The 27,942-nt window shown below is 41.1% G+C and overlaps 1 protein-coding gene across 8 annotated transcripts in view; it reads left to right on the forward strand.

Annotated features, from left to right (window-relative positions):
- Positions 1–27,942, forward strand: part of STAT6 (signal transducer and activator of transcription 6) — an 86,034-nt gene that overhangs the window by 36,460 nt on the left and 21,632 nt on the right. For 5 of the 8 annotated variants that reach the window (XR_006101847.1, XR_006101846.1, XM_042448681.1 and 2 more), the window contains exons 2-9: positions 12,529–12,681; positions 15,378–15,519; positions 16,704–16,787; positions 18,557–18,695; positions 22,449–22,510; positions 22,960–23,117; positions 24,533–24,652; positions 25,414–25,602. Coding sequence is in view for 6 of the 8 variants with exons in the window: in XM_042448681.1 (XP_042304615.1) it covers positions 12,551–12,681; positions 15,378–15,519; positions 16,704–16,787; positions 18,557–18,695; positions 22,449–22,510; positions 22,960–23,117; positions 24,533–24,652; positions 25,414–25,602 (1,025 nt within the window). In the remaining 2 variants the exon portion in view is untranslated. Of the gene's footprint in view, positions 1–5,286; positions 5,403–12,528; positions 12,682–14,848; positions 15,520–16,703; positions 16,788–18,556; positions 18,696–20,325; positions 20,444–22,448; positions 22,511–22,959; positions 23,118–24,532; positions 24,653–25,413; positions 25,603–27,942 lie in introns of those variants that run through there. The other 3 variants (XM_042448682.1, XM_042448685.1, XM_042448686.1) reach the window with 3 other exon arrangements.

Below are 27,942 nucleotides of genomic sequence, written 5' to 3' on the forward strand. Positions count from 1 at the left end.
ATCTTTTGTGAGCTGCCTTGGATCCAGTTTAGGAGAAAGTCTGCATATAAAATAAATAGATTTTAGCCAGATAATTTTAGATAATAGCCAGCCAATCTGGGCTATTGACCAGCAACCTACTTAAGAAAAGGAGAGGTCAGTATGCAGCTCACAATGCTATACTTTGCTGTGCTATTCAGGGCTATCCCACAATGTTTTGGCACCTGTAGTGCAAAAATCTGGGTGGCACTCTCTTCCTGAGACATTAACTCTGTCTATGGTCCCACCAGCCATGACTCCTTTGAAATACAGTAGAAGGAAGCACACAAACAGTGAGCTTCAGGGTTCAACAGAAATTTTGAATATAGGTCTCCATGTTGCCAGGCCATTGTTCCAGCTCAGCTTGCCCTTACATGGTACCTTCCAGAACTATTTGGAATACAACTGCCATCACCTGAGCCATGATAACCAGTGTCTATACTGCCTGAGAATGATGGGGAACATAGTCCAAGACGACAAGTGCCATGTTAGGAAAGGTGCTAGGTTATGGAAGGCTGCCTTAGCTACTGGCAGAATCAGTGTATTTGGGTTATGTCTCTTCTCCAATGCTTGACGTGTTGACATTATTGTGGTTGTGTTATGGTAACAAGCAGTAATAGGAGCATTAATGTATAAGTGTAAGTAATGCTAGTCTAAACATTTTGTGAAAGCATTTTAAAAATAGCTAGGAAAGAGGCTGCATTCTCAAATAGAGTTGATTTGGTTGAGTAAAGTTCAGCATCAATCTCTTGGGATGGTTTGTTTGGTGAACAAGTGGAAAGGCACGTATGCAAGATTATTTTTAGCAACCATAAACCTTATAACACCACGATAAACTCTCATTTGAGGGTTGTGAGCTGCCCCACACTTTTGTGCCCTTTTGTTTGATGTAAGGCTGCTATTATTCTAATACTGACTTTAAATTTTTTTTTTCTTATGGACCAAGATGGCTCTTTTTGCTTTCTTGTATCAATAGTACCACTAGGGTGGATGTCTCCATTTTCACTATATGTGTAAATAAAATAACATGACGATTTACTCAGTAGACCACCATTCTCCATGTCCTCTTGATCCTATTCCTACTCGTCTTCTAATCTCTATAGCTCCCTCCTTTCTGCCCTCGCTTCTCCATATCTTCAATCTTTCTCTCTCTACAGGCTCCTTCCCTTCGGACTTCAAACATGCTCTCATTTCCCCAATTCTGAAAAAACCTTCTCTTGACCCCTCCTCTCTGTCTAGCTATCGTCCGATTTCTCTTCTCCCCTTTCTTTCTAAGGTTTTGGAACGGGTTGTCTATTCGCGCTGTCTTGAGTTTCTTGAAGCCAACTCCATTCTCGATCCCTTTCAGTCTGGTTTCCGCCCAAGGCATTCTACAGAGACAGCTCTCACTAAGATCTCGAATGACCTTTTACAGGCCAAGGCTAATGGCCTTTACTCTGTTCTCATTCTTCTCGATTTGTCTGCAGCCTTTGACACTGTTGATCACTGTCTCCTAATTGACATACTCTCTGACCTTGGGTTCTCAGACTCTGTTCTTGACTGGTTTAGATCTTACTTGTCTGGCAGATCTTTTGCAGTAGTTGCAGGGGGTCTGACTTCTTCTCCTGTTCCCTTATCTGTTGGAGTTCCCCAGGGCTCTGTTCTGGGTCCCCTTCTGTTTTCTCTCTACACACTGTCCTTAGGAAAACTCATCAGCTCTTTTGGTTTTTCCTACCATCTGTATGCCGATGACACCCAGCTGTATCTTTCTGCCCCTGACCTTTCTCCAAGGCTTGAACAGCAAGTCTCATCTTGCCTTACAGCTGTCTCACAGTGGATGTGCCATCGGCGTTTGAAGCTCAACATGTCCAAGACGGAGCTTCTTGTCTTTCCTCCTAAGCCCTCCCTTCAACACTCCTTTTCTGTCTCTGTGGACAACATTTCCATTCAACCAGTCCAGCCAACCCGAGTCTTTGGCCTTTGCCTTTGCTCTTCTCGTCTGTATCCAGCAGATCCAGACAACTAGCCAAGGCGTTGTGATTCGTCGTTTTGTACAATACTGCCAAAATCCGACCATATCTCTCCGCCTCTACTGCCAAGATCCTGGTCCATGCCCTAGTGATCTCACGACTTGATTACTGTAATGTCCTCCTGGCTGGGCTCCCTTTTTCTCACCTCCGTCCTTTAATCTCTGTCCAGCATTCAGCTGCACGCATTATCACTTCCACCCACCGCTCTGACCACATCTCTCCTATGTTGGCATCCCTTCACTGGCTCCCTCTCCCTTTCCGCATTCAGTATAAGCTCCTGCTGTCGACATTCAAAGCCCTCCATGGACTGGCCCCTCCTTACTTATCAGACCTTCTTTCTCCTCACCTTCCCACCAGGGCCCTCCGTTCTGGTAGTCAAGGGTTCCTGTCTCAGCCCAGGATTTCCTCTGCCCCATCCCGGATTCGCCCCTTTTCACTTGCTGCCCCTCACTCCTGGAACCTTCTTCCTCCACAAGCAAGAGCCATCACTTCATTAACCAGCTTCAAAACGGAGTTGAAAACCATCCTATTCAGAGAAGCCTTCCCAGGCATCACATAATTGTCGCTTACTATCTGATGTTCTGTTGTTGGCTGTTTATCGATCCATTCCTGTATTGCTATGTACTGTATATGCATTATCCTACTTGTGAGTATGTATTTTCCCTGGATAATGATTAACCTTCCATTTTGAAGCCAAGCCCTCCCTTCAGTCCATCTGCCTTGGTCCAGGCCTCGGAGGTTGAGAGGAACTGCTGGACCTCTTACCCTTTCCCGTCACCACTCCCTTCTCCTTCTGTGTCATGTCTTTTTAGATTGTAAGCCTGAGGGCAGGGAACCGTCTAACTAAAAGGATTGCATGTACAGCGCTGTGTAAATTTACAGCGCTTCATAAATAAAGGTTAATAATAATAATAATAATAATTCACACTCTTTCAGCCTCAGAGGAAGGCAAAGGCAAACCCCCTCTGAACAAATTTTACCAAGATAGATTTGTCTTAGGGTCACCATAAATTGGAAACAATTCAAAGGCACACAACAAGAATGAACAATTTTCCAGTGTTCATTTAACTAGCTGTGATATGTGCGTCACTTGGCTAAACTAGATGTTAGAGGCACAGTCTTCCAGGTGATGACTGGACGTGGGAAAACAAGTTGTGGCTCCCAGTTTGATCAGAGGAAGGTGAAGATATTACAGAGAGATAGAAGCTTTTGGACTCTTTCCTTCTAATGACTCATTAATTCCATACAGCTCCTAAGCCAATCCCTGTAATTGCTGTGTAGCATTTCCAGCTCTGGTGACATCACAAAACTGTTAATGGTGAGTCTCCTGGGAATGTCTGTTGTGTATACTCATACTCTTTTATATTTATTGTTTTTATGTACATGGCTGTGCAAATCTACAGCGCTATATAAATAATAATAATAATAATAATAATAATAATGCATAAGTCTAGAAATTTTAGTTTAAAAATTGTCCCCAAAAACCTGGGTTGTCTTACCCATGGGGCAATGTAACTTTTGTCCAAAAAAGGAAGGAAAAAAAAGGAATACCCTCTTTCGCAGGCCCCATTCACACTAGGAAATAACCCGATGTGGCAACTGGGTTATTTCCAAAGATTTGCTATGATCGAATCTCCCAGTGGCATTTTATCCTGATTCCCATTCACTTTCAGGAACGGGATAAAATGCCACAGAGAGATTCGATCCTAGCAGGTGTGGGGGGGGGGAAGAGGAGAGAAGGAAGCAGACCTACGACAGGTGGCATGGCAGAGGATTGGGCTACATAGCCTTTGGAATCCCTTCCAACTCTATGATTCTATAGTATCTGACACATAGGAAAAATATGATTGCTGGTTCTCCACATCAGATTGCTTGGGCAGCACTGCACTACCCAACACTACAGAATAAAACCTTCTACGTGTTTGTTTCTTACAAAACAGGCACACTTCACAGTTGATTGTATATGTGGTCCTGACCACCACCACCCTCAGGCTAAGAATATATCTCTGTAGGAACACCATCAATGCTGCAAAGAATCCTCAGTTGGAGGAGAAAGCAGATGAACAAACTGGGTTTTTGAATTACACTCTGTTTGTTTTATATGCATGGCATATTTTATATGTTATGTAATAGGATATATATATATATATATATATATATATATATATATATATATATATCTTAACAGAGTCCTTGTTAGATTCATTTCTGTTCTCAGCCCAGTGGCCTCTGAAATTCTCCTCTCAAATGTGGAAATATGGATCCAGACCTCTGATCAGGGACATAGCCAGGATTTTGGGAAAGGGGGGGGGTCCAGACTAAGTGCCACCATTATAGTGAGGATTGGGTGTGGCGGCGCAGCAGCACACACCATTCATTTTATCTAACAGAAGGGGGGGTCCGGACCCCAAGACACCCCCCCCCCACTTGGCTACGTCCCTGCTCTGATAGGAACTGAAACAGCTTGTAGATGGAGTGATGGAGCTCTCCTGCTGGATGGAATGAAGTCACACCCAAACTGGTCTTACAATTGTCTGGAGACATGGCCCAAATTTATTTAAGAGGGTTGAGATTGTGCTTCAGCAAAATGAAACTAGCAAACTGGCTATTTGCACAGGCAAGAGGTAGTTGTACTCATACCAACAAATATGTGGAGCGTTGAACAATAATCTTTCTTTCTTCTATCATTTATTAGGGATGTGAACCATTTTTATCCAGTCTCTGGTATAAATTTAGATGCTTTAAAACATAATAATCAATACAAGTTCCTAGGTTCATAATCTGTATCATACTAGCATGGCCCGGAATCAGAATCCAGGGGCCCAGTCACACTACGTTATAAACCGGTTTGCAAATCAGTTTAAAATGAGGTTGTTCATACTTGGGCCGACTTTTCCCAACCTTTTTTTTTTTTTTTTGGACTAACGTGTGTATCTTCTGGAGACTACTGTTAGCTGCCAAAGGTCTACTGTAAGGCCTTTTTGTGACAGTTGACAACTCCCCAAAAAAGACCAGGCTTGGAGCCAAGAGGAACCAGGTAGTATGTTCAGGATAGGCAGGGCAGCCATGGGGCTACACCAGTGGTATCTGGTATGTTGATCAGGCTGGAGAGCAAAGGAAGTTTACATACAGAGATAGGGTTGCCAGGGTGTAAGTCTTGCGGCTTCTCTGTCCGTTTATTCTCTGGTTTTATTTCCTGCTGTGTGGCACATTTGTTTCGTCGTAGCTGCTACTGGGAGGAAGTTCAGATGACACGACCAGGTGAGGGGCAGGCACTCCAAGTCTTAGCTTCCTTGTTTACCTCGTACATACTGGGGATCTAGAAGTACAGGGGAAATCTCTAATTCTAACAACCTAGCAACCCTGTCTTCATGGGTAAGTAGCATTTTACTGAAGTTTGACATGATCTAGTTTCCTGATTTGGAAGAATAAAATCTCACTTTCCTCTTAAGCTTCTGCCTGGGCCTGGCTCCTTGGGCTTTGCTGGGCTCTAACTTCCATCATTTCTAGTCTACATGACCTTTGGTCAGGTGCTATATTAGTTCAACAACACCTGCCTGTCTGTAATTGGGAACCACTGCAGAGAAGGGTACAGACTTCTTGCTTTTTATACAACCTGCTGCTCCGTGTACAGATATCTGCTGGGGTTTTTGCTGAAGTGTGGATTCATACTGGTTATTGTCTACAACACACACTACTTAGAGTGTCTAGGGAACAAACTAGAGGTTGTAAAGAGATGAATAGATGGAGAGGGGGGCATGGCTAGCCAGCTATGGCAGGTGTTTGAAAGCTTAGCTCTGGTAAAAAAAATTGAGATTTTTTTATATGCAGGTGCTTTATTTCAACAATATACTAGGATTGGAAATCTAAATGAATGGAACAAAGCAAATAGCAGAGAAACCCTAGCAGATTTACCAAGCTACAAAAGAGCCTAAAACAGATGAAGGAGAAAAAGACAAACTATCTGATCTGGCTATGGGGTGGGGTCCCAAGAAAATATGATTTTCTAGACTCATTTCAAACTGGCTTCCGGGTGGGCCATGGTATCCTTCTGGAACGCTTGAGGGAGTTAGGTTTCGGGGGCACTGCGCTCCAGTGGTTCCGTTCCTACCTCTCGGGCAGATTTCAGATAATAATTAATTTTAATAATTTGTTTTATTTATATACCGCTATTCCAGAGATCATAGTGGTGAACAGCAAGTAAGCTAATTAGCAAGTAAGCTAATTAGCAAGTAAGCCCCCAACAGTCTGGGTACTCATTTTAGCGACCTCGGAAGGATGCAAGCCTGAGTCGAGCTTGGGCCCTTTTGCTGGTATTGAACTCGCAACCTTGTGGTTTTGAGTGAATGGCTGCAGTACAGGCATTTAACCACTGAGCCACCAGGGCTCCTTATGGATGGTGCAGCTGGGGGACTGTCGTTCCGATAAGAGGGAAGTAACATCGGGTGTCCCTCAAGGAGCGATTTTGTCCCCTATGCTATTTAACATTTACATGAAACCGCTGGGAGAGATCATCTGGAGACACGGGGCGCGGTGTTATCAGTACGCTGATGACACCCAAATATGTTTCTCTGTGTCTCCGACTGATGCAGTGACTAGGGATGGCATCTCTCCTCTAAATGCCTGCTTGGAGTCAGTAGTGGGCTGGATGAGGGAAAACAGACTCAGCTTGAATCCAGAGAAAACGGAAGTACTCGTGATAGGTTCCCCGGGCCCGGGGAAGGAGGTTTGTCCACCTGTCCTGAACGGGATCACGCTCCCCTTGAAGGACTCAGTTCGCAGTTTGGGGGTGCTTCTGGATTCGTCGCTCCACCTGACATCTCAGGTGGATGCGACGGTCAGGAGCACTTGTTACCACCTTCGGCTGATACACCAGCTGCGACCCTACCTGGGCCGGAGGGACCTTGAAACGGTGGTACATGCTCTGGTAACCTCTCGGTTAGATTTCTGTAATGCGCTCTACATGGGGCAACCCTTGTACCAAACTCAGAAGCTACAACTGGTTCAGAACATGGCAGCAAGATTGGTCACTGGATCCTCCAGGACCAGTCATATAACACCTATACTACAAGATCTACATTGGCTGCCCATTTGCTTCCGAGTGCAATACAAGGTGTTGGTTATAAAGCCCTAAATGGCTTGGGCCCAGAGTACTTGGAGGACCGCCTCTCCCCATACAGTCTGCCCCGTACTCTCAGGTCGGGCGGGAAGAATCTGTTAAGAGTTCCTAAGTTGAGATATATTTCATCTTCTCAAAGGGCATTTTCTATCTCAGCCCCACAGATTTGGAACTTGCTGCCCGACGAGCTCCGCTCGGTCACCTCTATAGACTTGTTTAGGAAAAATTTGAAGACCTATCTATTCCGACAAGCTTTCCCCCATGTTCCTTAATTATACCATCCTTCCTTCCCTTGATGCACATTTGTTTGATCCAGCTATTGTTTGTATTGGGGGTTTTAATGGTTTTATGTTGTAATGTTTTAGGTTGTATTCTGAAGTTTTAATTGGTGTGGGAAGATTGTTGGATGTTACTGGGGATATATGTTGTTTATTTTATTGTATTATCTTTGTATGTTGTGAACCGCTGTGATCTACCTAGGAATAGCGGTATACAAATAAATTTTATTATTATTATAAAATAAATGGGTTTGAAAAATAGACCACAACCATAAACTGGCACACCTTTCCCAGAATTCCTGGAAAAGCTGGCAGAAAATCTAGTCAAAGATTTACAAAAAGATTGATCTTCAGCACTTGAACCAATGAACTCCAAACTTTCTGCTCTTAGAAGCCAAAGTCTGAACACTGAAGATATGACAAATGCTGCCAAACAGCAAGGTATTACTCATGAACTGAAAAGTCAGTAACCTGAAGAAATCAACCCATACCTTCAAGATAAGGTCAGAGACCTGGAGAATAGGGGGAGACTTCTTGACATGAGACTGAAAGAGTTCCCAGAGATGGAAGCAAAATGTTCCCTACTAACCTTTATACTTACCTGGATCAACGAAACATGCCTGGAGCTTGCCCTGATAGATGATGGTGTGGTACATACACAGCTACTGGATTTAATTGGAAATTCAGCAAATTTCCATAAAACCTTTTTATCAGATTCTTCCAATTTCCTCAAAAGGCACTAGTCCTTAATAAACTTTCTGCAATCTGAGATCTTAACTTTGATGGACATAAAGTCAAAGAATCATAGAGTTGGAAGAGACCACAAGGGCCATCCAGCCCAACCCCATTCTGCCATGCAGGAAATCTCAATCAAAGCATCCCCGACAGATGGCCATCCAGCCTCTGCTTAAAGACCTCCAAGGAGGGAGACTCTGCCAATTTCAGAGGGAGTGCATTCCACTGTCGAACAGCTCTTACAGTCAGGAAGTTCCTCCTAATGTTGAGGTGGAATCTCTTTTCCTGGAGCTTGTATCCATTGTTCCGGGTCCTGTTCTCTGGAGCAGCAGAAAACAAGCTTGCTCCCTCCTCAGTATGACAACCCTTCAAATATTAAACAGGGCTATCATATCACCTCTTAACCTTCTCTTCTCCAGACTAAACATCCCCAGCTCCCTGAGTCTTTCCTCATAGGACATAGTTTCCAGACCCTTCACCATTTTGGTCACCCTTCTTTGGACACACCCCAGTTTTTCGACATCCTTTTTAAATTGTGGTGCCCAGAACTGGACACAATATTCCAGGTGGGGCCTGACCAAAGCAGAATAGAGTGGCACTTTTGATCTCGACACTATACTTTTATTGATGCAGCCTAAAATTGCATTGGCCTTGTTAGCTGCCGCATCACACTGTTGACTTATGTTCAACTTGTGTTCTTCTAGGACTCCTAGATCCCTTTCACATGTAGTTTCATTCAGCCAGGTGTCCCCCATCCTATATCTGTGCATTTCATTTTTCCGCCCTAAGTGCAGTACCTTACATTTCTCCCTGTTGAATTTCATTTTGTTAGCTTTGGCCCAGCTTTCTAGTCTATTCAGGTGTTCTAGTGTTCAAGATCTCATGCCTGAAACATTGAAAAAGAGGTGGGAATTCAAACCATTCAGTCAGTGAGAATTAGAAACAGATGAGGCTTGCCCTTTAATTATCACTCATAATGATAATATGATGATGACATCAAACTTCAGAGGCTAGATATTTGTGAACCATTAGATATTGTAATTCCTAGAGAACTGAAAGATGATGTTCGTAAGAAAGAAAACCTAGCTTTGCATCTTGATATAGATGAGTAAACGGGAAACAGTTCAGAAGGAGAAAGAAGAGGAGACCATGGATCACCTTGACTGTCTTGTGGGTTTTTCATATCATTATTTGTCAATCTCAATCCTGCTGTCACTTAACTAGATATATGACATAATTTTTCACTTTGGACCACCATCCTGAAAATTTTGTTTCCCACCTGTACAGTATGTCATTGGACCACCATGTCGTCTGCTTGCATTCGGTCAACTGTCAGTTTTTATAGAAACTCCAATAAAACTCTGCCAAAACCTGGCTTTTTGACTTTTACTGATAAGTCAGAAATTAGTCCATCTACTTACTTACAAATTGATTTATTTTTAATGTTGCATTCTTGTATATTAGTCCACTTTGCTTTTAAACATCTGATGTTTTGTAATTGTCTGACCATATTCAGGCATATTCTAGGTATCTTGAATGTATGCAAAAGATTAATATGTCTCATACACTTGTATTATTGCTTAGTCTAAATCTAATCAAGGAATGCCTAAACAATGAACTTCAACATGAGTGTTCCACTGTGTTAGTCCAATGGAGATCAGCATGTTTTACTCAGATTGGGAACTTGTTCGGTGGTTAATTCAGCTCTCAGGTTACACTGCGATTCTCAATAAGCAAAAGGGAGAATTAGAACTCTTTAATGCAACGGATAATGATCACAAGGGCCATACTCCTAACTGTCTTTAGGAGATAAGATAGTGAGCAATTCATTATAAATGAACAGTCGTAAATTAATAATAAAATTAGGTTAGTTTCCTTTAATTTCAGGGAACTGGGCTCTACTACTAAAGACAACAAAATACTTCAGATCAACAAACAAATTGTGGTCCAATATGCTATTGATAAACTGAAGGCAGTCTTATGAAGTATCTATACAAGAAGTTTCAAATAGGAAAAAAATAATCTTGGAGAAAAACCCTGCTAAATGAAATAATGCAACTAACCCACACACATAAATTGACCCTGATCCGACTGTATATACTGTAATCACCTACATCAAAAAGAATATCAAACAATGTTCATGTTTTCAGGGGTCAAATAAAGAGAAACAGCTTCACTGAAGTTTAGTTTCTGTTTGATATACTGTATTAATATAAAATTGCATCTCTAGCAACTACCTGTGAATCATATGGATCTTCTGAACCTAAATACAGATGTATCCAATAATGAAATCTCTAACTTCTCCTCCAGCGTATGACTCCTCTAAACAAAGCAAAAAAGATTAATTACTAACTTTATATCTTAACTTGATCTGTTCACACAGTGTAATGTGTTTAATTTCTTGTTCTTGAATTGCAGCTGTTTTTAAATGGTTATTTGTTTGATTGTTTACTAAAGGTGCATCTGCACTGTATAAATAATGCAGTACGACGCCACTTTAACTGGCATGGCCTCATCCTACAAAATCTGGGGTTTGTGGTTTTGTGAGGCACCACCTAAAGACCTTGTAAAACTACAAATCCCAGGTTCCATAGGATGGAACTGCAGCATTTAAAGTGGTGTCAAACTGCACTATTTCTACTGTGTAGATGCAGCCTAAGTTGTACAATATAACTTGCAATTAAAAATATGCCAAAAAACAAGAATAGATAAATAAATTTTGCTATGAACTGATGTAAGAGTCCTTTTGCCCAGAAAGCAAAGAGTGAAGATAGTTGAAGAAAAGGAAAGCTGGAGCAAAAAAAACCCTGTGTTTTTATCCTCTTTGGCTGCTACAGGTCTGGGAAATATCCACAGTAAAGCCTGGCAGCACTAATTCCTTCTTTCTTATTATTTACATTGAAAAATTCAATTATCCCTAAATAAGAGGCAGTAGAGATAAACACTTGTTTTAGCTCTGACCTTTTGCGCAAGATGACTACTGTATGTTTTGCTTTGTTTCCTCTGAAAAAAACCGCTGTCTTGATTCTCTACCTATTGCTACAGTATGGCCTTGGATGTGGTTGGTGTGAGGAATGGATGTAAACAGATGCACATGTTTTGAGGAGCAAATCTTCTGTGGGAGCAAACTTACTATATTTTATTTAGATATACAATCTTCTCTCTGAGATCCAGCTCAAGATAGAAATCAGTTTGTTTTGCCAGCTGCACATAGCATTTACTGGCCAGAACCCAAGGATAAAGTTAATTTTCTCTATGTGATCCCACTCTGTTTCCTAGCAGCCATTTTTCATGGTCTTAAGCACTGATTCTGCACTTAAAAATCAGGATTATACAAACTGTATAATCCAAAAATAAATTGGATGTTTTCAGATGTCACAACAGACTGAATTTTAAGGAAATTCTGGCTTGCAAATGAATAAATATACTGGTGCATGCTGGCTGATGGCCTGTGTTTCAGGCAGGAGTGATTATACAAACCACACAGCTTCCATTTGTAGTTTGTTTAGTGAGCAGTTGGCATTCTGGTTTGCTTCAGTGAGCCAGAGAAAGAACCTGAGAATAACTGCAGGTTGTTTTTTTGGCTTGCTGGAGAAGAGATAAGCCAGAGTACTGAATTCAGAAATCATGCTAAACAAACCACAGGCTGCAAAAGGAACGATCAGCCAGCATGTACTGCAATTCTGCTTGTAAACAATCAGAGTTCACTTGGAATTCCCTTCTCTAGGCTAGCCAGAACGGATAAAGCTAGGCTTGGAGTTGTCTGGCCTGATACAACAAACTGAGTTTTGGAGCATGACGGGATGCAGGAGGAGGAGATTTTTGGAAAGTGGAATGTTAACATAAGAGAAGACAGAAATCTTTTGAATGTTTTGGAAGAGTGAGTTGGGATTTGGGTAGAGAAAAAATCCAAGCTTTAGACAGGGTTTAAGAACTGCCCATGTTGTTTGGAAAATTTGGAGAGTTATGGTCCAAAAAAGTGACTTTTCAGAACTCTCACCTTGTAACTGGGACTTTGTATACCTTGCTTTGAGAGTCTCCATGGAGAAAGAAATTCACAACCCAAGTAATGCTGTCCTCACTGATAAACCTTGTTATCTTCTTTTATTCCTCATGTGAATAAAAATCTGTTAAATTAGTAGTTCTTGTTTCCATCTCATGGAGTTCACATTTGGAAGGGATTGAACATCCACCCCCAAAACAATTTACTTACGGTAAAACTGTGACAGTGGTACAGGATAGCTTCCTGTATAGATGATCTTTTTTGAGGGGATGGTGTTGGTGAAAGAGGCCCTCCTTCAGCAGTAAATGAGACACTCCCAGATTGGCCAATATGCTATAACTTCCTCTGTATGGTGTATTGCAACAGATAACTTGAACCACTGTGGTGGATGACCAATTCCAAGATGTCCCTGTGGAGCCTTGTCTCCGACATGCCTCCAGGACGGTTCAGCGACCTCTTTGAAGAATTTCCTCATGACCTACGATGCTTCCTGGGGGACTGGTTGGAAGCTCAGCCATGGTAAGTCTATGGAGCAGTACCTTCGTAGCAGACCCCAAAAGTTCCAAAATGGCAACTGTTTTTCACAGACTAATTCCTATCACCACCATTCATCCGTTCCATATTCATCACATGGAACACCAGGACAGACTAGGAAATCCATGTCATCATAGAGCTTCTCTAGCAGCCAGTTCAGTATTTTATCACCAAATCACATGTTCTGGATAACTTTCTGGGGGAAGAAAGTTGAGACATGGTGTCATCTCTATACGGTCATTACATTTCAGGCAGTCTCTCAGAAATTAATTCTCTTTGAAGGTACTAGAACCCGGATGATAATATGATCAGATTAATCTTCTGTATGTTTGTCCCTTTCATTGGTTTTGCTGTGGGACACCTTAAAAGTCTCCCTATGTTTAGCAGGTGGGCTGAGACATATAGAGAAAAGGAGTGAAAGAAAAACACAGCTTCATTATCATTACATTGCTTTGTGGTTAAAGACCATCGTGCGAGTTGACTGGGTCCCTCAGATGTAGTGCTAAATCAAAGAAAGTCCAAAGTTCACGTGTCTACAAAATAACGGCTGGATTTGGTAGCCAGGTTTTACTTTCGGTTAGCCAGCAATAAAGTCCAGACCCATCACAATACTGCAATAATATTATATGGGCTTATCAACTAAGAAAATGGCTACATTCAGACATACTGAGGACCTTGGATTTTTATCTTATTTGACATTGTGAATGAGCAGTGTGTTATTGCATGTAGCCAATTTGTTAGTCCTTTTGGGTGAGTCAATAAAATTAACCAGTAAATTATGGCTTATTGAAATGTACAAATCAAGGATTCGGGGGGAGGGATGCTTCTAAGGAAGCTAGTAACTATGGGTTCTAGCCAAGCCAAGATCTTTGGTTTGAAAGTCACAATAAACTCTGGCCTCCTAGTTAGTTTTACTCATTTGTGCAAGCAAAGCAATGAAGCTGGAGTCAAAGAGCTAGATATATTGCTTGTTCACAGTTACCTAGCATTACCAAAGATTCCTGCCTTATTGCTATATGTGAAATGGCCACTGTCAAAAGTTGATGAAGTTATATTACTTAGGCTTTGTGTAGGTGAGTAGCACATGAACTTTTCTTCCTCTTTTTTTAATCTGCAGTTCATTCTACATCTTTTGACTTTTTTTCACTTTTCAAATTTTTATTATTATTTTCTTGTCTGCTCCCAAATGTATACCACCACATATACATGCAAATGTTAAACAACACTTATACTATTTTTTTCCTCTGTCTGAATTTTTGGAATTTAACTTGCTGAATACTTTTAATACAAAAATTGAAGAAAACATATCTGGTTTTCAAGGAAGAGCACTGTAGCATTTTGATGATGCAACTTGTGTGTCACAACTGCAATCCTATGCATGTTTAACCTTGCTTTTGAATGCATAGATTTCACTTGTATAATACAATGAACTCTATGAGTAGGTTTCAACATGCTGGAGTACAATTTTTAAATTTGAAGTGCAATCTGTCTTGGAAAGAATTGTTATCAGTTGAACTAATGGAACGTCTGCTTTAGGTTTGTATAAAGTGGTTATTGACTAAAGCGAGAATCAAACCCTGCTCTCCATTCCTGTAGCCTTCTTTTCAGTCTGGGTTCTCTGGTTTCTCCAGTTAATTAATTAGGGAAAAGAAACTGAAAGAACATTCTCCTATGGAGGAACTGGCACAGCTTGCTCTTATCTCTACAGCTGAAGTTAATCTGACAAAAACTCTTATCAAAGAGTTCTCTTACTGACTGCATAGATCCACAACACAATTTCCTTCACCTTATATAAGCAGTTTTCAAGCCACACCCATTTTATTCTCTTTACTCATACGTAGGCTTTTAACTTTGAAGAGTCTTATAAAATCATGGTTATAAGGTACCTCAGAACCATCTAGAATCCACAGTTGAAGCATCAGAATCCATTGCTGAAGTATCACTGAGAGGTGGGCATTGAACTTCCTCCAGTGAAAGAGAGTCAACCATGTTCTGTGAGAGTTTTATGGTCATACAGCTTTTATGATAAGACTTCCCTTTGGATTAGGGAGAACTGGCCACTTGAGTGTAGCTGACTTCACATGTAGCTTTCTCCTCCCTGTTCAATCTTCATGTTTTTTTGCTATACCTATAATCAATCTTCTGCCCATAGGGGTGCCATCTGAATCCTACATGCCATGCCTCAGAGGTGTAACTGGGAATGAGTACAACTGGTATATCACAGACTGTTTATCCAAGATGTTCATCCCATGGCCTGAGTACTACCTATTATGTTCCTGTGGGAACCCTCAATGTATATTTTCCAGTGCTTCCTTCTAGAATGCAGATGGCAAGGCAATTACAACTCCTAAAATTGAACCGCCATTTCTGGAACAGACACGCTGGCTCTTGGTGTTGACAACAGTATCCTTTCCATCAGTTTCCAGCTAAGCACAAAGTGGCAGCTGTAGGAAAGTGTTGATTTTTAATAGCAGGAGGCCATTTCAGCTTGGTGGCACTTAACCCTAATGATGGACTTTTGTTCTGTAAGTTATGCCTCATCTGTCTCTCACATTTTATTTTTTGATGTGTTGGGACAACATTGGTCAGTTATATGTATTTTGAAAAGGAGTGGGATGTATTAGCCTACATTTCACTTTTTCTCTCCCCTTTCCCTTTTACCACGCAACTGGTTTACCCAGGGAATTCATCAGCAACATATCAGACTCTTTCTGTGCTGTTCTGGCTGCAAGACTGCTGTCTGCCATGGTGGAGATGTTACATGACCTGGCCAACAAAAATGGCTCTCCTGGCCCAATTCTTCAGCTCACAGCCAACCTTGAGGTATGTAGAGGGCCATCATGCATTGAATGGGTGACACACACACCCCAGAAAATACTGCTGAATCCTGATGCATCAATGACCTGTCCCTTTTGGGGATAGCTGGGAAATGGCTATGTTAGGATGTGATCTCTTTCTGTTTTATGAAGGCCATTGTCATTATTTTAAATGTTAGGACAGAAGTAGTGCAGCTGAACTTGAGTACTCTTTGGAAGAACCTAGGATTTCCATTTAGTTATTTTGGACTATCTCTCCCAAAATCTGTCAGCCGGGGTATTTCTGGGAACTATAGTTTTTAAAAGCCCACACTTCCCTTTACTCTTTTTAATAACTTACCAGCACATCTGCAACAATCTCAGCAGCCCATTTCTTAAATTTAAGGTGTGGTACTTCTTCTTACTCCGGGTAGTTTTCGTGACTAACAAGGTGCTCATAGACAGACCACATCTTGACTTGGTCTTATTTCATCAGCAAGCTCAATGATAGATGTTGAAGAAATGTAGACACACTTCTCTCTCTGCTTTCATGGCCTCTCCTTGAGTTGTAGCTCTAGAGAGAGGAATAGAATGCTCTTGGGCCCCATTCATACTACACAATTACAATGCTATGATTCTACTTTTAAATGCCATGGCTGCACCCCATGTAGTTTGGTCAGAGGCACTAGAAGAGAATTTTCTGGCTGAGGACTGTGTATGCCCCAGGATTCTACAGGATGGAACCATGGCAGCTGAAGTGGAATCATTGCTCTATAATTCTGTAGTTTTAATGGGCCCCTGGTCTTTGCATGTGGCAGAATCTTGAAATGACAGGACTGCATCACTTCAGAATGCAGATGGAAGATCCCAATTCGTGTATTCTTCAACATTAAGTAACAAATGAGTGGATGGGTTGCTAGGCAAGAGAGCATGTGTATGAGTGTGTGTTGAATGGCATTTGCCCAATCACACTAAGGCCTTACACCAGCAAAGGTGCAGTCCTTCCAACTGCCGTCATGTGGTTCTCATCAGGATTGTCTGGAGCCAACTCCATCATTGCCCCCCTGCTCCTACCTTTGCCCTAACACATTCATTTGCTTATATAGTCATTTCTATCAGTCTGGAGCTGAATTATCAAAACATTTGGATAATCTCAGAAGTGGATTGAAGAACAAATGTTAATAACATTTGTGTTCTGTCCAATAATTGTAGAACAGATATAGAAGAGAACCACTGAAACTGGTGGAAGCAGTAAAAAGGATCTTAAGAGAGGAGCGTGCAGCAATTCAGGAAAAGGTAAGAATTTTTCTAACTCTTGTTTACAGAAGCAGAATTGTTCTGGTTCAGAGGTCTCATCCTAATCCCTCAGTGCCACAGTAACACATAATCAGTGCAGTCCATCCACAGTCAGTCTCATGAAACCCCACGGCAGTCAATGTTTCTTCTTTTTTCTCCCCAAAGAACCTTTTCCAAAGTGTCTGCATCTGTGTTTCTGTTTCATGTAGCCTCAGACAGAATGGGTGCTTTGGTTGGCCCTCTTGTGCAAATGGCACCAATGAATTAATTCTTTCTGATTGCCAATGCTCCATGAATGTTCCCTTTTTAAAAATGAAAATCATACTGCCCTGTTACTTCCTTTTTCTTTCTGAGGTTTCCGTATCTGAGCTGCTGATGGTGGTAGTCGGGGTGGGAATGGTGGGGCTCTGCTTTTCACTTGTGGTTCTGGGGACTTGGTTGCAGAAGAGTTCAGCAGACAAGCTATGGCAATGCTGGAGCTGCTGATATTTGCAAAGTTTGTGTGTGTGTATGCCTTCAAGTTACCTCTTGAATTATGGAGATCCCATGAATTTTTTCCCCAGAGGCTTTTTTTAGGCAAAGAATACTCAGAGCAGTTTTGCCAGTCCTGAAATATAGCCTACAGCACCTTGTATTCATTGGCACTCTCCCATCCAAGTACTAACCAAGGCTGACCTGCTTAGCTTCCATGATCAGATTGAATCTGGTTTCTTAAAGTCTATAGCCCTCTAAATCTGGATGAAATGTTTTTAAAAGGGGGGAGCTGTTGTGATAGCACTCTTGCTGGCCTCCAAGCATAAATGTTTCAGTTCTTGGATGAACTGTAGAAAACAGTTGGTCAGCGTAGTTCAGTTTGAACCGGGGGAAGGTGAGATATGGCTAGTAACTATGAGCCACTGCTTGTGAAAATCACCAGTGCACCTCCCTCCCTCATCAGACAACAGATTTGGTTGTCTCTGAAGCACTTGCACTTTAGTGGAGAAGGCCATTAAAGAAAAGGATTAATACATGAGTGTCTTGTCTTTAAGAAAAAAATATGTAGCTTTCCTAATGTATTAGGCTGCCATACTTCCTTTAATTCAAAACAATTTGCTGAACTAGCACTTGGCTTGTTGGCATGTACATCTGTGGCATGTTCTGTAAAATTTAGTTTGACCTCTGGCAACAAGTTGTGTTGTGATATCTGTACTGCATGCTTTAGGTATGTCTTTGTTTATTTTTGTGACATCAGTGTGGGAGTTGCAAGCATTTTTCAAAATGTTCAGGCTGATTTCTTATTTTTCTTTTTCCCCCTCCCCTTCCTTCTACATCTGGACCCTCTGTCTGTTTCTGTTTTGACTTTCCTGGCAAGGTCTCCTCTTTTGACAGAGCATGTGTAGTTAGAGATCTCAACTAAGGAGTAAAGACAACAATGCCAGAAGAACAAAGTACTGTAAAGGCTTTATTGCAAGAACTCAGGAGAATTATTCTAGTTGGATTCTAAGGAAGAGGAGAGAGAGGAGTCTGTGGAGGAAAAGAAGAAGATGCCTAAGAGTATCAGTTTATGTCACAGAGGAAGCAGGGAGGACACTTTTTGGTCACTCATACTTTCTAACCCTATTGCTACTGCCCGCTCAGAGACATTCTTGACTCTTCAGGACAGGGAGTTGTTGCAGTTCCAACAAAATTGTTTTTGGCTTGCTCTATCATGAAGCAGAGGTGCTGTTCTAAGCCCATGGAATATGGAAGTCAGTGTTTCCATGTCCAATTCCTTCTCCTTGTTCTTGTAGTTTCAGCACGTGCCCCTCTTTGTACACCGCCAGCGGGAAGAGCTGATGTTTGAATTCAATCTTCAGCGATTGCAGTACCGAGTGCAAGAAATCCAGGCCCTCCAGGAGAGGCTGGAGATGAACAACAGTAATACTAGAGGTGAGGACATAGAGTGGAAGGGCTAGGATGATACAGTCATGAGGGCACTGAAAGTATTGGACAGTGCTGACGTTTGTGAAAACAGGTTCCCTTCCATTTGTGCCTTTTTAGCATCAAGTACATCTGGAAAATGGAGATTGCCACCTACTGAACCTGGCAATTTCTGGGCAGGCCAGTTTGTGAGTGCTCCTGGACTCATCTCTCCAAAAATCTGTATGGATAGTTGCGACTGTCAGGAATGCTTATTACCACCTTTGGCTGGTACATCAGCTGTGCTCCTTCCTAGAATTGGAAGACCTATAGATGGTAGTGCACATGCTTGTAATCTCAAGGCTGGACTTTTGCAATGCACTTTACACTGGGTTAGCTTTCTACCCAAGTTACCTTGGAAACTTCAGTGAGTTCAAAACACAGGAACCAGATTGACTGCTGGTACATCTAGGAGCACATCACACCAATATTACAATCACTCCACTGGCTGCCCATTAGTTTCTGGGCAAAGTACAATGGGTTGGTTATTACTTACTTGCCTACGGGTTCACCTCCTTCCGTATAACCAGCCTCATACTTTCAGATCTTCTGAGGCATGTTTACTTCAAGCAGCCAGGACTAGACTGGCAACTGTCACCCAGAGGACATTTTCATTGGCCACTTCTTGACTGTGGAATGGCTTACTGGGATAGATTCAACAACTGAACATGATATCTGAATTTAAAACAGTATTAAAGATCTATCTCTTCTGGCAGGCCTACCTAGTCAATTTTAAACTATAAGTTTTAGCAATAGCAATAGCAGTTTCATTTATATACTGCTTTATACTGAACTAAGCAGTCTCTAAGTGATTTACAACTGTAAGCTAATTGCCCCCAACAAGCTGGATACTCATTTTAGGCACCACAGAAGGATGTGTGCCTGACTCGAGCTTGAGTCCTGGCTGGTATTGAACCCGTAGCCTTATGGTTTGAGAGTGAGTGGCTACAGTTCATGTATTTAACCACTGAACCACCAGGACAATGATTTAATTTGGCATATTTTTAATTTTACATTAATTTTAATGTGTTCTATGTTCATGTGTTTTAACTTAAGGTGTTAAATGATTTATGTCTTTTAATCTATATTGTACTCTGCCTTGAGCCCTGAGGAGAGGCGGGTAAGAAATAAAATGTATTATTATTAAAATAATAATTGTAAGCCACTCTGGGAGCCTTTAGGGCTGAAGGGTGGGGTATAAATACCGTAAATAAATAATAATAATAAATAATATTATGTATTATTTTCATCATGATAGCATTTAGAAACAACAAGGAACTTACTATGACCAATATCATACATGGATGTTAAATGTCTGTGCTAATGTAATGATTAAATATTCAGTTTGAAATGCAGCCAGTAAGGCGCCTTGAGTCCCAGTCTTAGGGAAAAAGCAGGATATCAATAAAGATGATTCATCATCATTATCATCATCATCATGGCAGCTCTGATTTTCAGAGTTTAGCAAAGAAAAAAATATTATATTGCTACAAAACATTTCAGATGCTAATTTTTTGCTGAACTATATAAGCCTTTCCCTCTGGGAAGCTAACATTTGTCTTTCCCTTCCCATCCATATACTCTTATACTTTCATACTAGAACATTCATACTGTTGATCGTATGACCCTGAATGCCCCTGCCCTCATCTGATTTTGGAAGCAGTCAGGCCTGGGTACTACTTGGATGGAGGCCATCAGGGTGTACCAAGGAAATCCAGGTGTGTGTGTATGTGCTTTCAAGTCACCTATGACAACCCTATGAATATTTAATAGGGTTTTCTTAGGCAAGGAATCCTCAGAGGTGGTTTGACCAGTTCCTTCCTCTGAAATATAGCCCACACCACCCACTGTTTGGTGGCCTCCCATTCAAGTACTCATCAGGACTGATACTGCTTAGTTTCTAAGATCAGTGGGGGATATGGTGCCTTCAGCGTATTAATTCCAGGTAGGGCTAGAAAAGAATCCTGCTTGAAGGCATGGAGAACTGCTGCTGCCAGTCAGCGCTGACAAGGCTGGGTTAGACCAGAGGTGAGCAAGTTTGAAGCAGTGCTGAGGGACATGTTGGACTCCTATGGGGCACTGTAGGGCCTCACCCTCGGACTTTGCCCCTGAGGCAAGGGGCACTTTTTAACCTGAGAAAGTTTAACCCTTGTAGCAAGAGAGTGATTTTTGCTATGGTTTTTTTAAAACCCTTTAGAGCTGTTTTAAGCCTCAAGAGAGGCCTCTTTGAGAACAGGAAATATGAAGGAAGCCAACTTTCCATTTGTTTCCCTTTTTTTGAAAAAAAGCGTTTCCTGGACCAAAAAGAGCCTGGGGGACTAAAATGCAATGTAAGAGCCCCCACAAACCTGTGAGTGGTACAGGATGCCTCAGAAGGCAAAAAGAGGGGTTGGGCCATGTTTTCCCCATCCTTGGGGTAGATGGACTGGTGCTCTGAATCTGATTCAGTATAACGTTATGTTCCCATGGTTGATTGATTCACAGAGAAAACTGTTGCAGTGCAAGCACTGATTTTTCCACAGCAGAAAATCTGTTCACAATGTATTTAGGAATGTAGAAAGCTGCTAGACAGAGGAATTAGGAATGGGTATGGGAGGAGGGATATTGTGCCACTATTCAGGTGGAAATACTACTGTTGCCTACATCTGCTCAGCCCAGATTATAGGGACCCATAACAGAAAAGATCTGAAAATGCTGTGCCTTTAGTTTTCAGAGAGACACTGCTGATAGCCTTTAGTCAAGATCTGTGAAAGTAGAAATGCCACGCAGATACAGATGGAACTATTGAACCAGGATGATGGCTTTACATTCAGGACACCTGCCACTCTCCCATCACCATCCAGAAAACATATCCAGGAGTAGCCGTGTTGGTCCTACAGGAAAGTACCAATATCCACAAAACAGTGATATCTTTATTGTGACAATCAAAATGCACAAAAATACACGATGCAAGCTTTAAAAAACTTGTGTCGTGAATTTTGTGCATTTTGGTTGGACCATTAAAGGTATCTCTGGTTTGTGGGATTTGGATGTTACTGTACTTTCCATCAGTGTGTACCCAACAAATGCACAATATATGACAAAAAGCAATCAGAAAAAGCAATTGCATTGTTTCAGAGTTTGGAAAAGTTGCCTTTTTTAGACCAGAGCTCTCAGAATCCCTTGGTCAGCACGGCCAGGTTTTCCTTTCCTTTATTTCTACAGACACAGAAGTTTTTGACAAACTGGTCTCTGTAAGCCAGGCAGAAAATAGTGAGCTAGTCAAGGGTGAGATGTTTGTGGCCTGTGGATCACAGGGGGTCTTCCAAGCCCCCCAATGTGACTCCAGAGCCATCCCTCCCAACCATTTTTTCCTATCTTAAAAATAGAGAATGATGTCTCCAGAAGCTTCCAGGGGCACACTTATCAATTTTTTTATTTTTATTTTGAGGAAGTGAGTTTCACATTTGTAGGGACAGGTGCAGCATTGCCAATTTCCAGGGAATTTAATTAATTTCTTTCTGGGGATTTTGACTGAATATTCCGGTAAATATTGGGAAATCCCAGGGATTTTGGATTTTGGTAAAACATTCCGGGGAATATCTTTGAGGCTTGTTGGCAACACTGGACAGGTGTGGCCTGCAGAGATCAGTGTGTATGGACAATAGGATGGTGTTGCCCCACAACCCTCCAAATCCTGCTTGACTTTTGCCTAAATGGTAATCTTGACTTTGTTGTTTTCAGTTTCTCTTCAGCTAAAGATGCTAGACCCACAATTTCCTATGCAAGAGAAGTTGCACACAAGTGTAAGTAGCCCTAATGATATGATAGTTTGTCCCTTCTTCAGACATGGCTTTTTTTATATTCATGCATTTTATTTTAAAGATTCGTATGATGTCTTTTTGCCATCTAAGTCCTGAAGACTGGTAACAAAGATAATTCTGAAACATGATCTGCCCTTTCTTACTAACAGTAATACACTAGTCATAGCAGATGTATTTAGTCTCCCCACATCCCCTTCCCCCAAAAACTCAGGTGCTGGAATTTGCTTGTTCTAAATTTAAGTTAGATATTTCAAGGTTCTGGATCAGATCCTAGACTTGGGAAGCCTCTCTTTTGTACACACACATATAGATCATGCATTCAGTTGTGCACATGACATTCCCAATAGAGCTCTCTGTTGTGTCTCAAGTTTATTATGTTGGACCTTGTTTAAAATTGTCTCCTACCAGACTTCTCTCTCTCTTTCTTATAGTCTCTCCAAAACCTTCAAACTCTGTTCCTAAATACGATCAGTGAATTGGAAGAAGCAAAGAAAGCAGTGCTGGCAAGACTTATGATCTGGAAGCGGCAGCAACAGCTGGCTGGGAATGGAACTCCCTTTGATGAGGACTTGAGTCCACTACAAAAGAGGTGAGTAATTCAGCAAGCATTTGTTCTGGATCTATAGGAGGTTTTTCAAACAGAAGAGTATCGTTACTGCTGACAGAAAGGAAGCATGAAGTACAAATATGACCTATAATACTGGTGCTGCAAAATAAAATTTAAAAAACCTAAGATACAAAATAGTGTGTATCATGAGATCACCTTCAATGGCCTGTCTGTAACAGGCCTATGAGAGATATTTTTCTCTCCAGTTATTGGACATTACAGGACATGAGACATCCAGTTCTATGTCATTTCAGAGTAGTAAAGTGAGCACCATACAATGCACACATTTTAAAATCCAAATGTCTAAAAATGTGTGTGCTTGAAAAAATGTGCACAAACATGATTTAGTCAATAAGAAAAAAAATAACATATTAAGTAAAATAAAGGAATATGCAAATTAGGAAAATTCATTAAATGCTTATGAATTTTGGTGCAGGAAATAATAAAAGGAAAGAGAAAAGAATTGTAGAAGCCTATTTAAGACTAACTTGTTTATATTTTAGCATGAGCTTTCATAGATATTAATTGACTTCTTCACTATCACTACAGAATGATAAAGCCAAAGGTTTTAACAATAGTCACATAGTTCTTGGATCAGTATAGAATGTAATAGGATATAGAAAGATTCAAATTGTGATCAGGAGCTATCAGTTTTCAAAGAACTGTGTGAGGTGACAGAGTTCTTTCTAGGGGTTGGTAGCAGTTACATTTAAGTGATTTTTTAATATTCACATGTGAATATTTACAATATTCATATGGTAAATCTGCTTACCATAAATCAATTCCCCAGGGGTCAAAGTCTTCTCTTTTTATTACATGTATGGTTATGAGGACTTGTGTATTAATATATGTAGTGTGCCACAAAACCTTTATTTTTGTTATACCTTTGCTAATGGATTTGAAGTTGTGAATATAATTCAGTTCACCTGTTTCTCTTTCCAGTCTTCCTTTGAATTTTTTTTGTTTTTTTTGTTCAAAAACTGCCACTTGTAAGTCCCATATTAGGTATCTAGGAAAGTTGAACTGCTCTTGCTCTGCAACCAGTTTCTAGATATTGCCAATCTCATGAATAAATATTGTGACAAGTAGGATTTAGCAAAATGCAATGAAATTGAGAACTACACGTTGATAACACCCAGTCCTTTCTAGATCATGCAGCCATTTAGATAAGCAGTTAAATTTTCATTTGGGATCCAGTTCCTGCTTGCTAGCTAGGATAGTCCTCTAAAATTTGATAGACTTAAAAGGCAGGAACCCCTGTTAATATTTGGATATAAATATGACTGTAATAACATTTGACCAATCTACTTGACTCTTGGAATTTGTGTGATCGCAGATTGGATGTCAAATTTTGGTTCGAGAGGAATTAATCCCTCATTCGGCATGTTTTTTGGCAGGTTTGAAAGGTTGGTGGACATTTGTTTCCAGCTCCGCTTGCAGTTGGTAGCCTCTGGTGCTGAACTTCAGTCTTCTCTGCAGGAACGTTTGGACAGTGTGGCCAATGCCCTCATCAAAAAGTAAGGAAGCTACTGAGTACATTTTTGGGTATATGCTCAGGGTCCTGGAACTAAACTCCTGCATATATGATGGGCCCACTGTAATCTCTAATTTTACACAATGTGTGGCTGACATTATTGTGCCCTGCTCTTTAACCCTCTCAGATCATTGACTAACATCAGCAGCGAGTAAATGTAGAGGAACATCCCCTCATCTGTTGCATAAAACTAGATATTAGTGGTAAGAGATGAAATTTGGTGGTTCTATCAGTTATCTATTTAGAAGGAAAAAATATTGTCTCAGTAGAAATGTTAATGAAGATTTTGTTGAAGAACTGGGATGGTGGTGTTTATGTTTGATCCTCCAAGATGGGAGACCAGACAGGTGTCCTCTTGAGCCCCTTTTACACCACTTTCTCCTCATTCTTCTTTAGCTACTCTCAGTTGTCCATCCATTAGTTAATAAAATTTAGTTTTAAGAAGGGCCTTTCTGAGGAGCAGATTGTTATACCCATTTACTTCAAGATGAACTAAGGACAAATCCATTGCTAACTGCTATGACTTCTTTTATACATCACTCCTGACTCTGTATAGGCAACTGGTGAAGGACAAATAGTTCATTTGCAGGGGCCATATTTCACCATGGAGTCTCCAATTGCTGTTGCCTACCCCAGATCATTGTTTTTTCTATCCTTAAATTTGATGTGTGGTTTGGCCATGGAGGCTGACAGTTCACCTTTCCTGCTCATGATCTTCTTGACTCTTCTATGTCTCACTTTCAGCTCATTCCTGGTGGATAAACAGCCTCCTCAAGTTCTGAAGACCCAAACCAAATTTCAAGCCACTGTCCGCTTCCTGCTGGGGCCTCAGTTGCTCAAGCATCCACACACATCCTTCATGGTCACAGCTGACATTGTAACAGAGAAACAGGCACGTGAATTGGCTACCAGCTCTTCTGGAGGAGTCTTTTGGTGAGTGAAACCATTGCAACTGTATAGCTGGCTTTCCTGGGGATTTCTTTTTTTCTTATTCTTTTAGCCCACATTTTGAGTGGGCAGGGCGTTAAGTTGCTTTAAATGTACAGAGTGAACAGCAACTATTTTCCTTTCTCTTGAACATTTAATTTTGAAAAGGTGAATCTGACATATGCCAGAAAAACACAGGACAGAATTCAGGCTTGCAGGAACTACATTGTTTATTTACTATGGGGGTGGGCAACTGTGACAGTCTAAAGGGCTACATTAGCCCCACTGGAATCCTTGGAGGCCTACATCTGTCCACCACCACCACCCCCCTCAAAAAAGGTGGCTTTGCCCCAAATGCCCTCTACGTGGTATGGAGGGTTTTTTCACTAGGTTTTTAGACCCAGGAGAGGCCTTTTTAACAACAGAAAGTGAGCAAAAGTCACTTCCTATTCACTTCTTGTTTTTTTTTTTTTTTTAAAAATAAAGCCTCTTTTATGTCTCATTTGACACAGAGGAGCCCAAAATGTGGTGGAAATGCCCTGGAGATTGTCTAGAAGGCATTTTGGGGCAGAAAAAGCTTTTTGGGGTGGGTGATTCCCCCCTCCCCCCAAAAAAACAACAACCAAAAACCATTACCTTTGAGGGACCTAGGAACCCTAAACATGGTGGAAATGCCCTCCACACTCAAATGTTTTGGGAGCATTTAGGGGCCAACAAAATTTGCAAAAAAGGTTCTGGAGAATATTTTGGACATTTTGTGGACTTTTTTTACCCCTAGGGAAGCTTTGGGGCCATAAAAACAGCCCTTGGAGGCACATGTGGACTGTGGACTGCATGTTTCTCTTCCCTTCTTAATTAGGATGTAGGGTGTCACTAGTCCCAGACCACAGTTCTGGGAGCTTACAGCCTAAAAAGTGGTCATCATATACATCTTAACTTTAAGTAATGTGCTGGTCTATGACCATAATAAAGATGAACTGAACTTAAGTAAAATTCAAAATGACAAACTCATTTTGCTTGTTTTGTAGGCCCTTGTTCTTCTTCCTCAAATACTTTCCTTTCTCTCCCTGTCCTGATGCCCAGTGGCCTTACCTTTTCTTACTTTCCATGACATCAGCAGGCAGTGCAACTGGTGTGTGTCTGTCTCTCTCTGTGTGTTGTGGTCTCTCTTAATTTTATTTTCTTCTAAGTTTTTTTAAAGGCAAAAAAGGCATGAAGGGAGTTGTAGACATTCCTGGCATCACAATTTCTCCCAATAAATTTGAGAAATTCATTTCCCCATGGGAAATGAGGAAATCAAGATATCAGCTGCAGCTCCATCCTTAAAATTATGAGGAAAGATAATGAGGAGAGATTAAAAGTGTTGCTCCAGAGGATACTTTCTTTAATGTCATAATTTATCATATTTCAAGCCTGTGTTAATAAAAACAATACAGATAAATTGGTTTGGGTCCAAATATAGTCATACTTACAGCAGACTCACTGGAGAAAGTGAGTACTGTGGAGAGAGGAAGAAAAAAGCAAAGTCTGATAGAGAGCAGAGCAGAAAGATCAGCGGGGAGAGACCGAGATCCTCCAGACAGGGCAAATGCAGTGGGAGGTTGCTCACAGTTGTTGTATTTGTAGCTGTGATTATCTGTTTTTAAAAAAATAAATAAAAGCAACATTTTCATTGTGCTCCACTATTTCCTGGACATTCCTGGCACTAGCTGCAACTTTTTAATCTCACCTGTCATGTCTCACCTCCAGGACTCAGACTGAGTTAGTGAGACAGAAGGTCAAGAGGTAGGCAGTCAAGATGGTGAGACAGAGTGCCGAGTTAGTGAGGCCAAGGGCTAAGAAGGCATGGCAGGTTCTGAACATCAAGACACAGCACAAACAGCACCTACCCTGGAAGAAGGAAGGAAGAAAAAGGAAGGGCTATGGAAGTCAGAGCATTTAAGGATCAAATATTCTTTAATCAGGTAACAGCTGCATGCTGAAAACAGACCAGAAATTAAAGCTCACAACAGTTCTGTTTGATGGACACATTATTCTTGACTTGTGCTCCTGGTTTGTGTTGCCTGATCATCTCAGATTTTGCTCTGTTTACTGACTACACTTTTGGATCTCCCTTTTGGACTGTCATTTGAATTTATTGCTTGACTGTGTTTGACTCAGACTGTTGCCTGACTATGCTGCTATGTCATCCTTGCTGGTGAGCTACTCGTCCCTTGAGGATTCTCCTGTGTTTGCATCCTGTAATCTCTCTTGGGGACCTGGTATCATACTAGCATCAAAACAGGACACCACACTTAATATTTTTTTTTTTACTTCTGAGACATATTGTTATTTTAAAAAGTCCCA

The sequence above is a fragment of the Sceloporus undulatus genome, chromosome 2, assembly GCF_019175285.1.
Source record: "Sceloporus undulatus isolate JIND9_A2432 ecotype Alabama chromosome 2, SceUnd_v1.1, whole genome shotgun sequence".
Lineage (NCBI taxonomy): Eukaryota > Metazoa > Chordata > Lepidosauria > Squamata > Phrynosomatidae > Sceloporus > Sceloporus undulatus.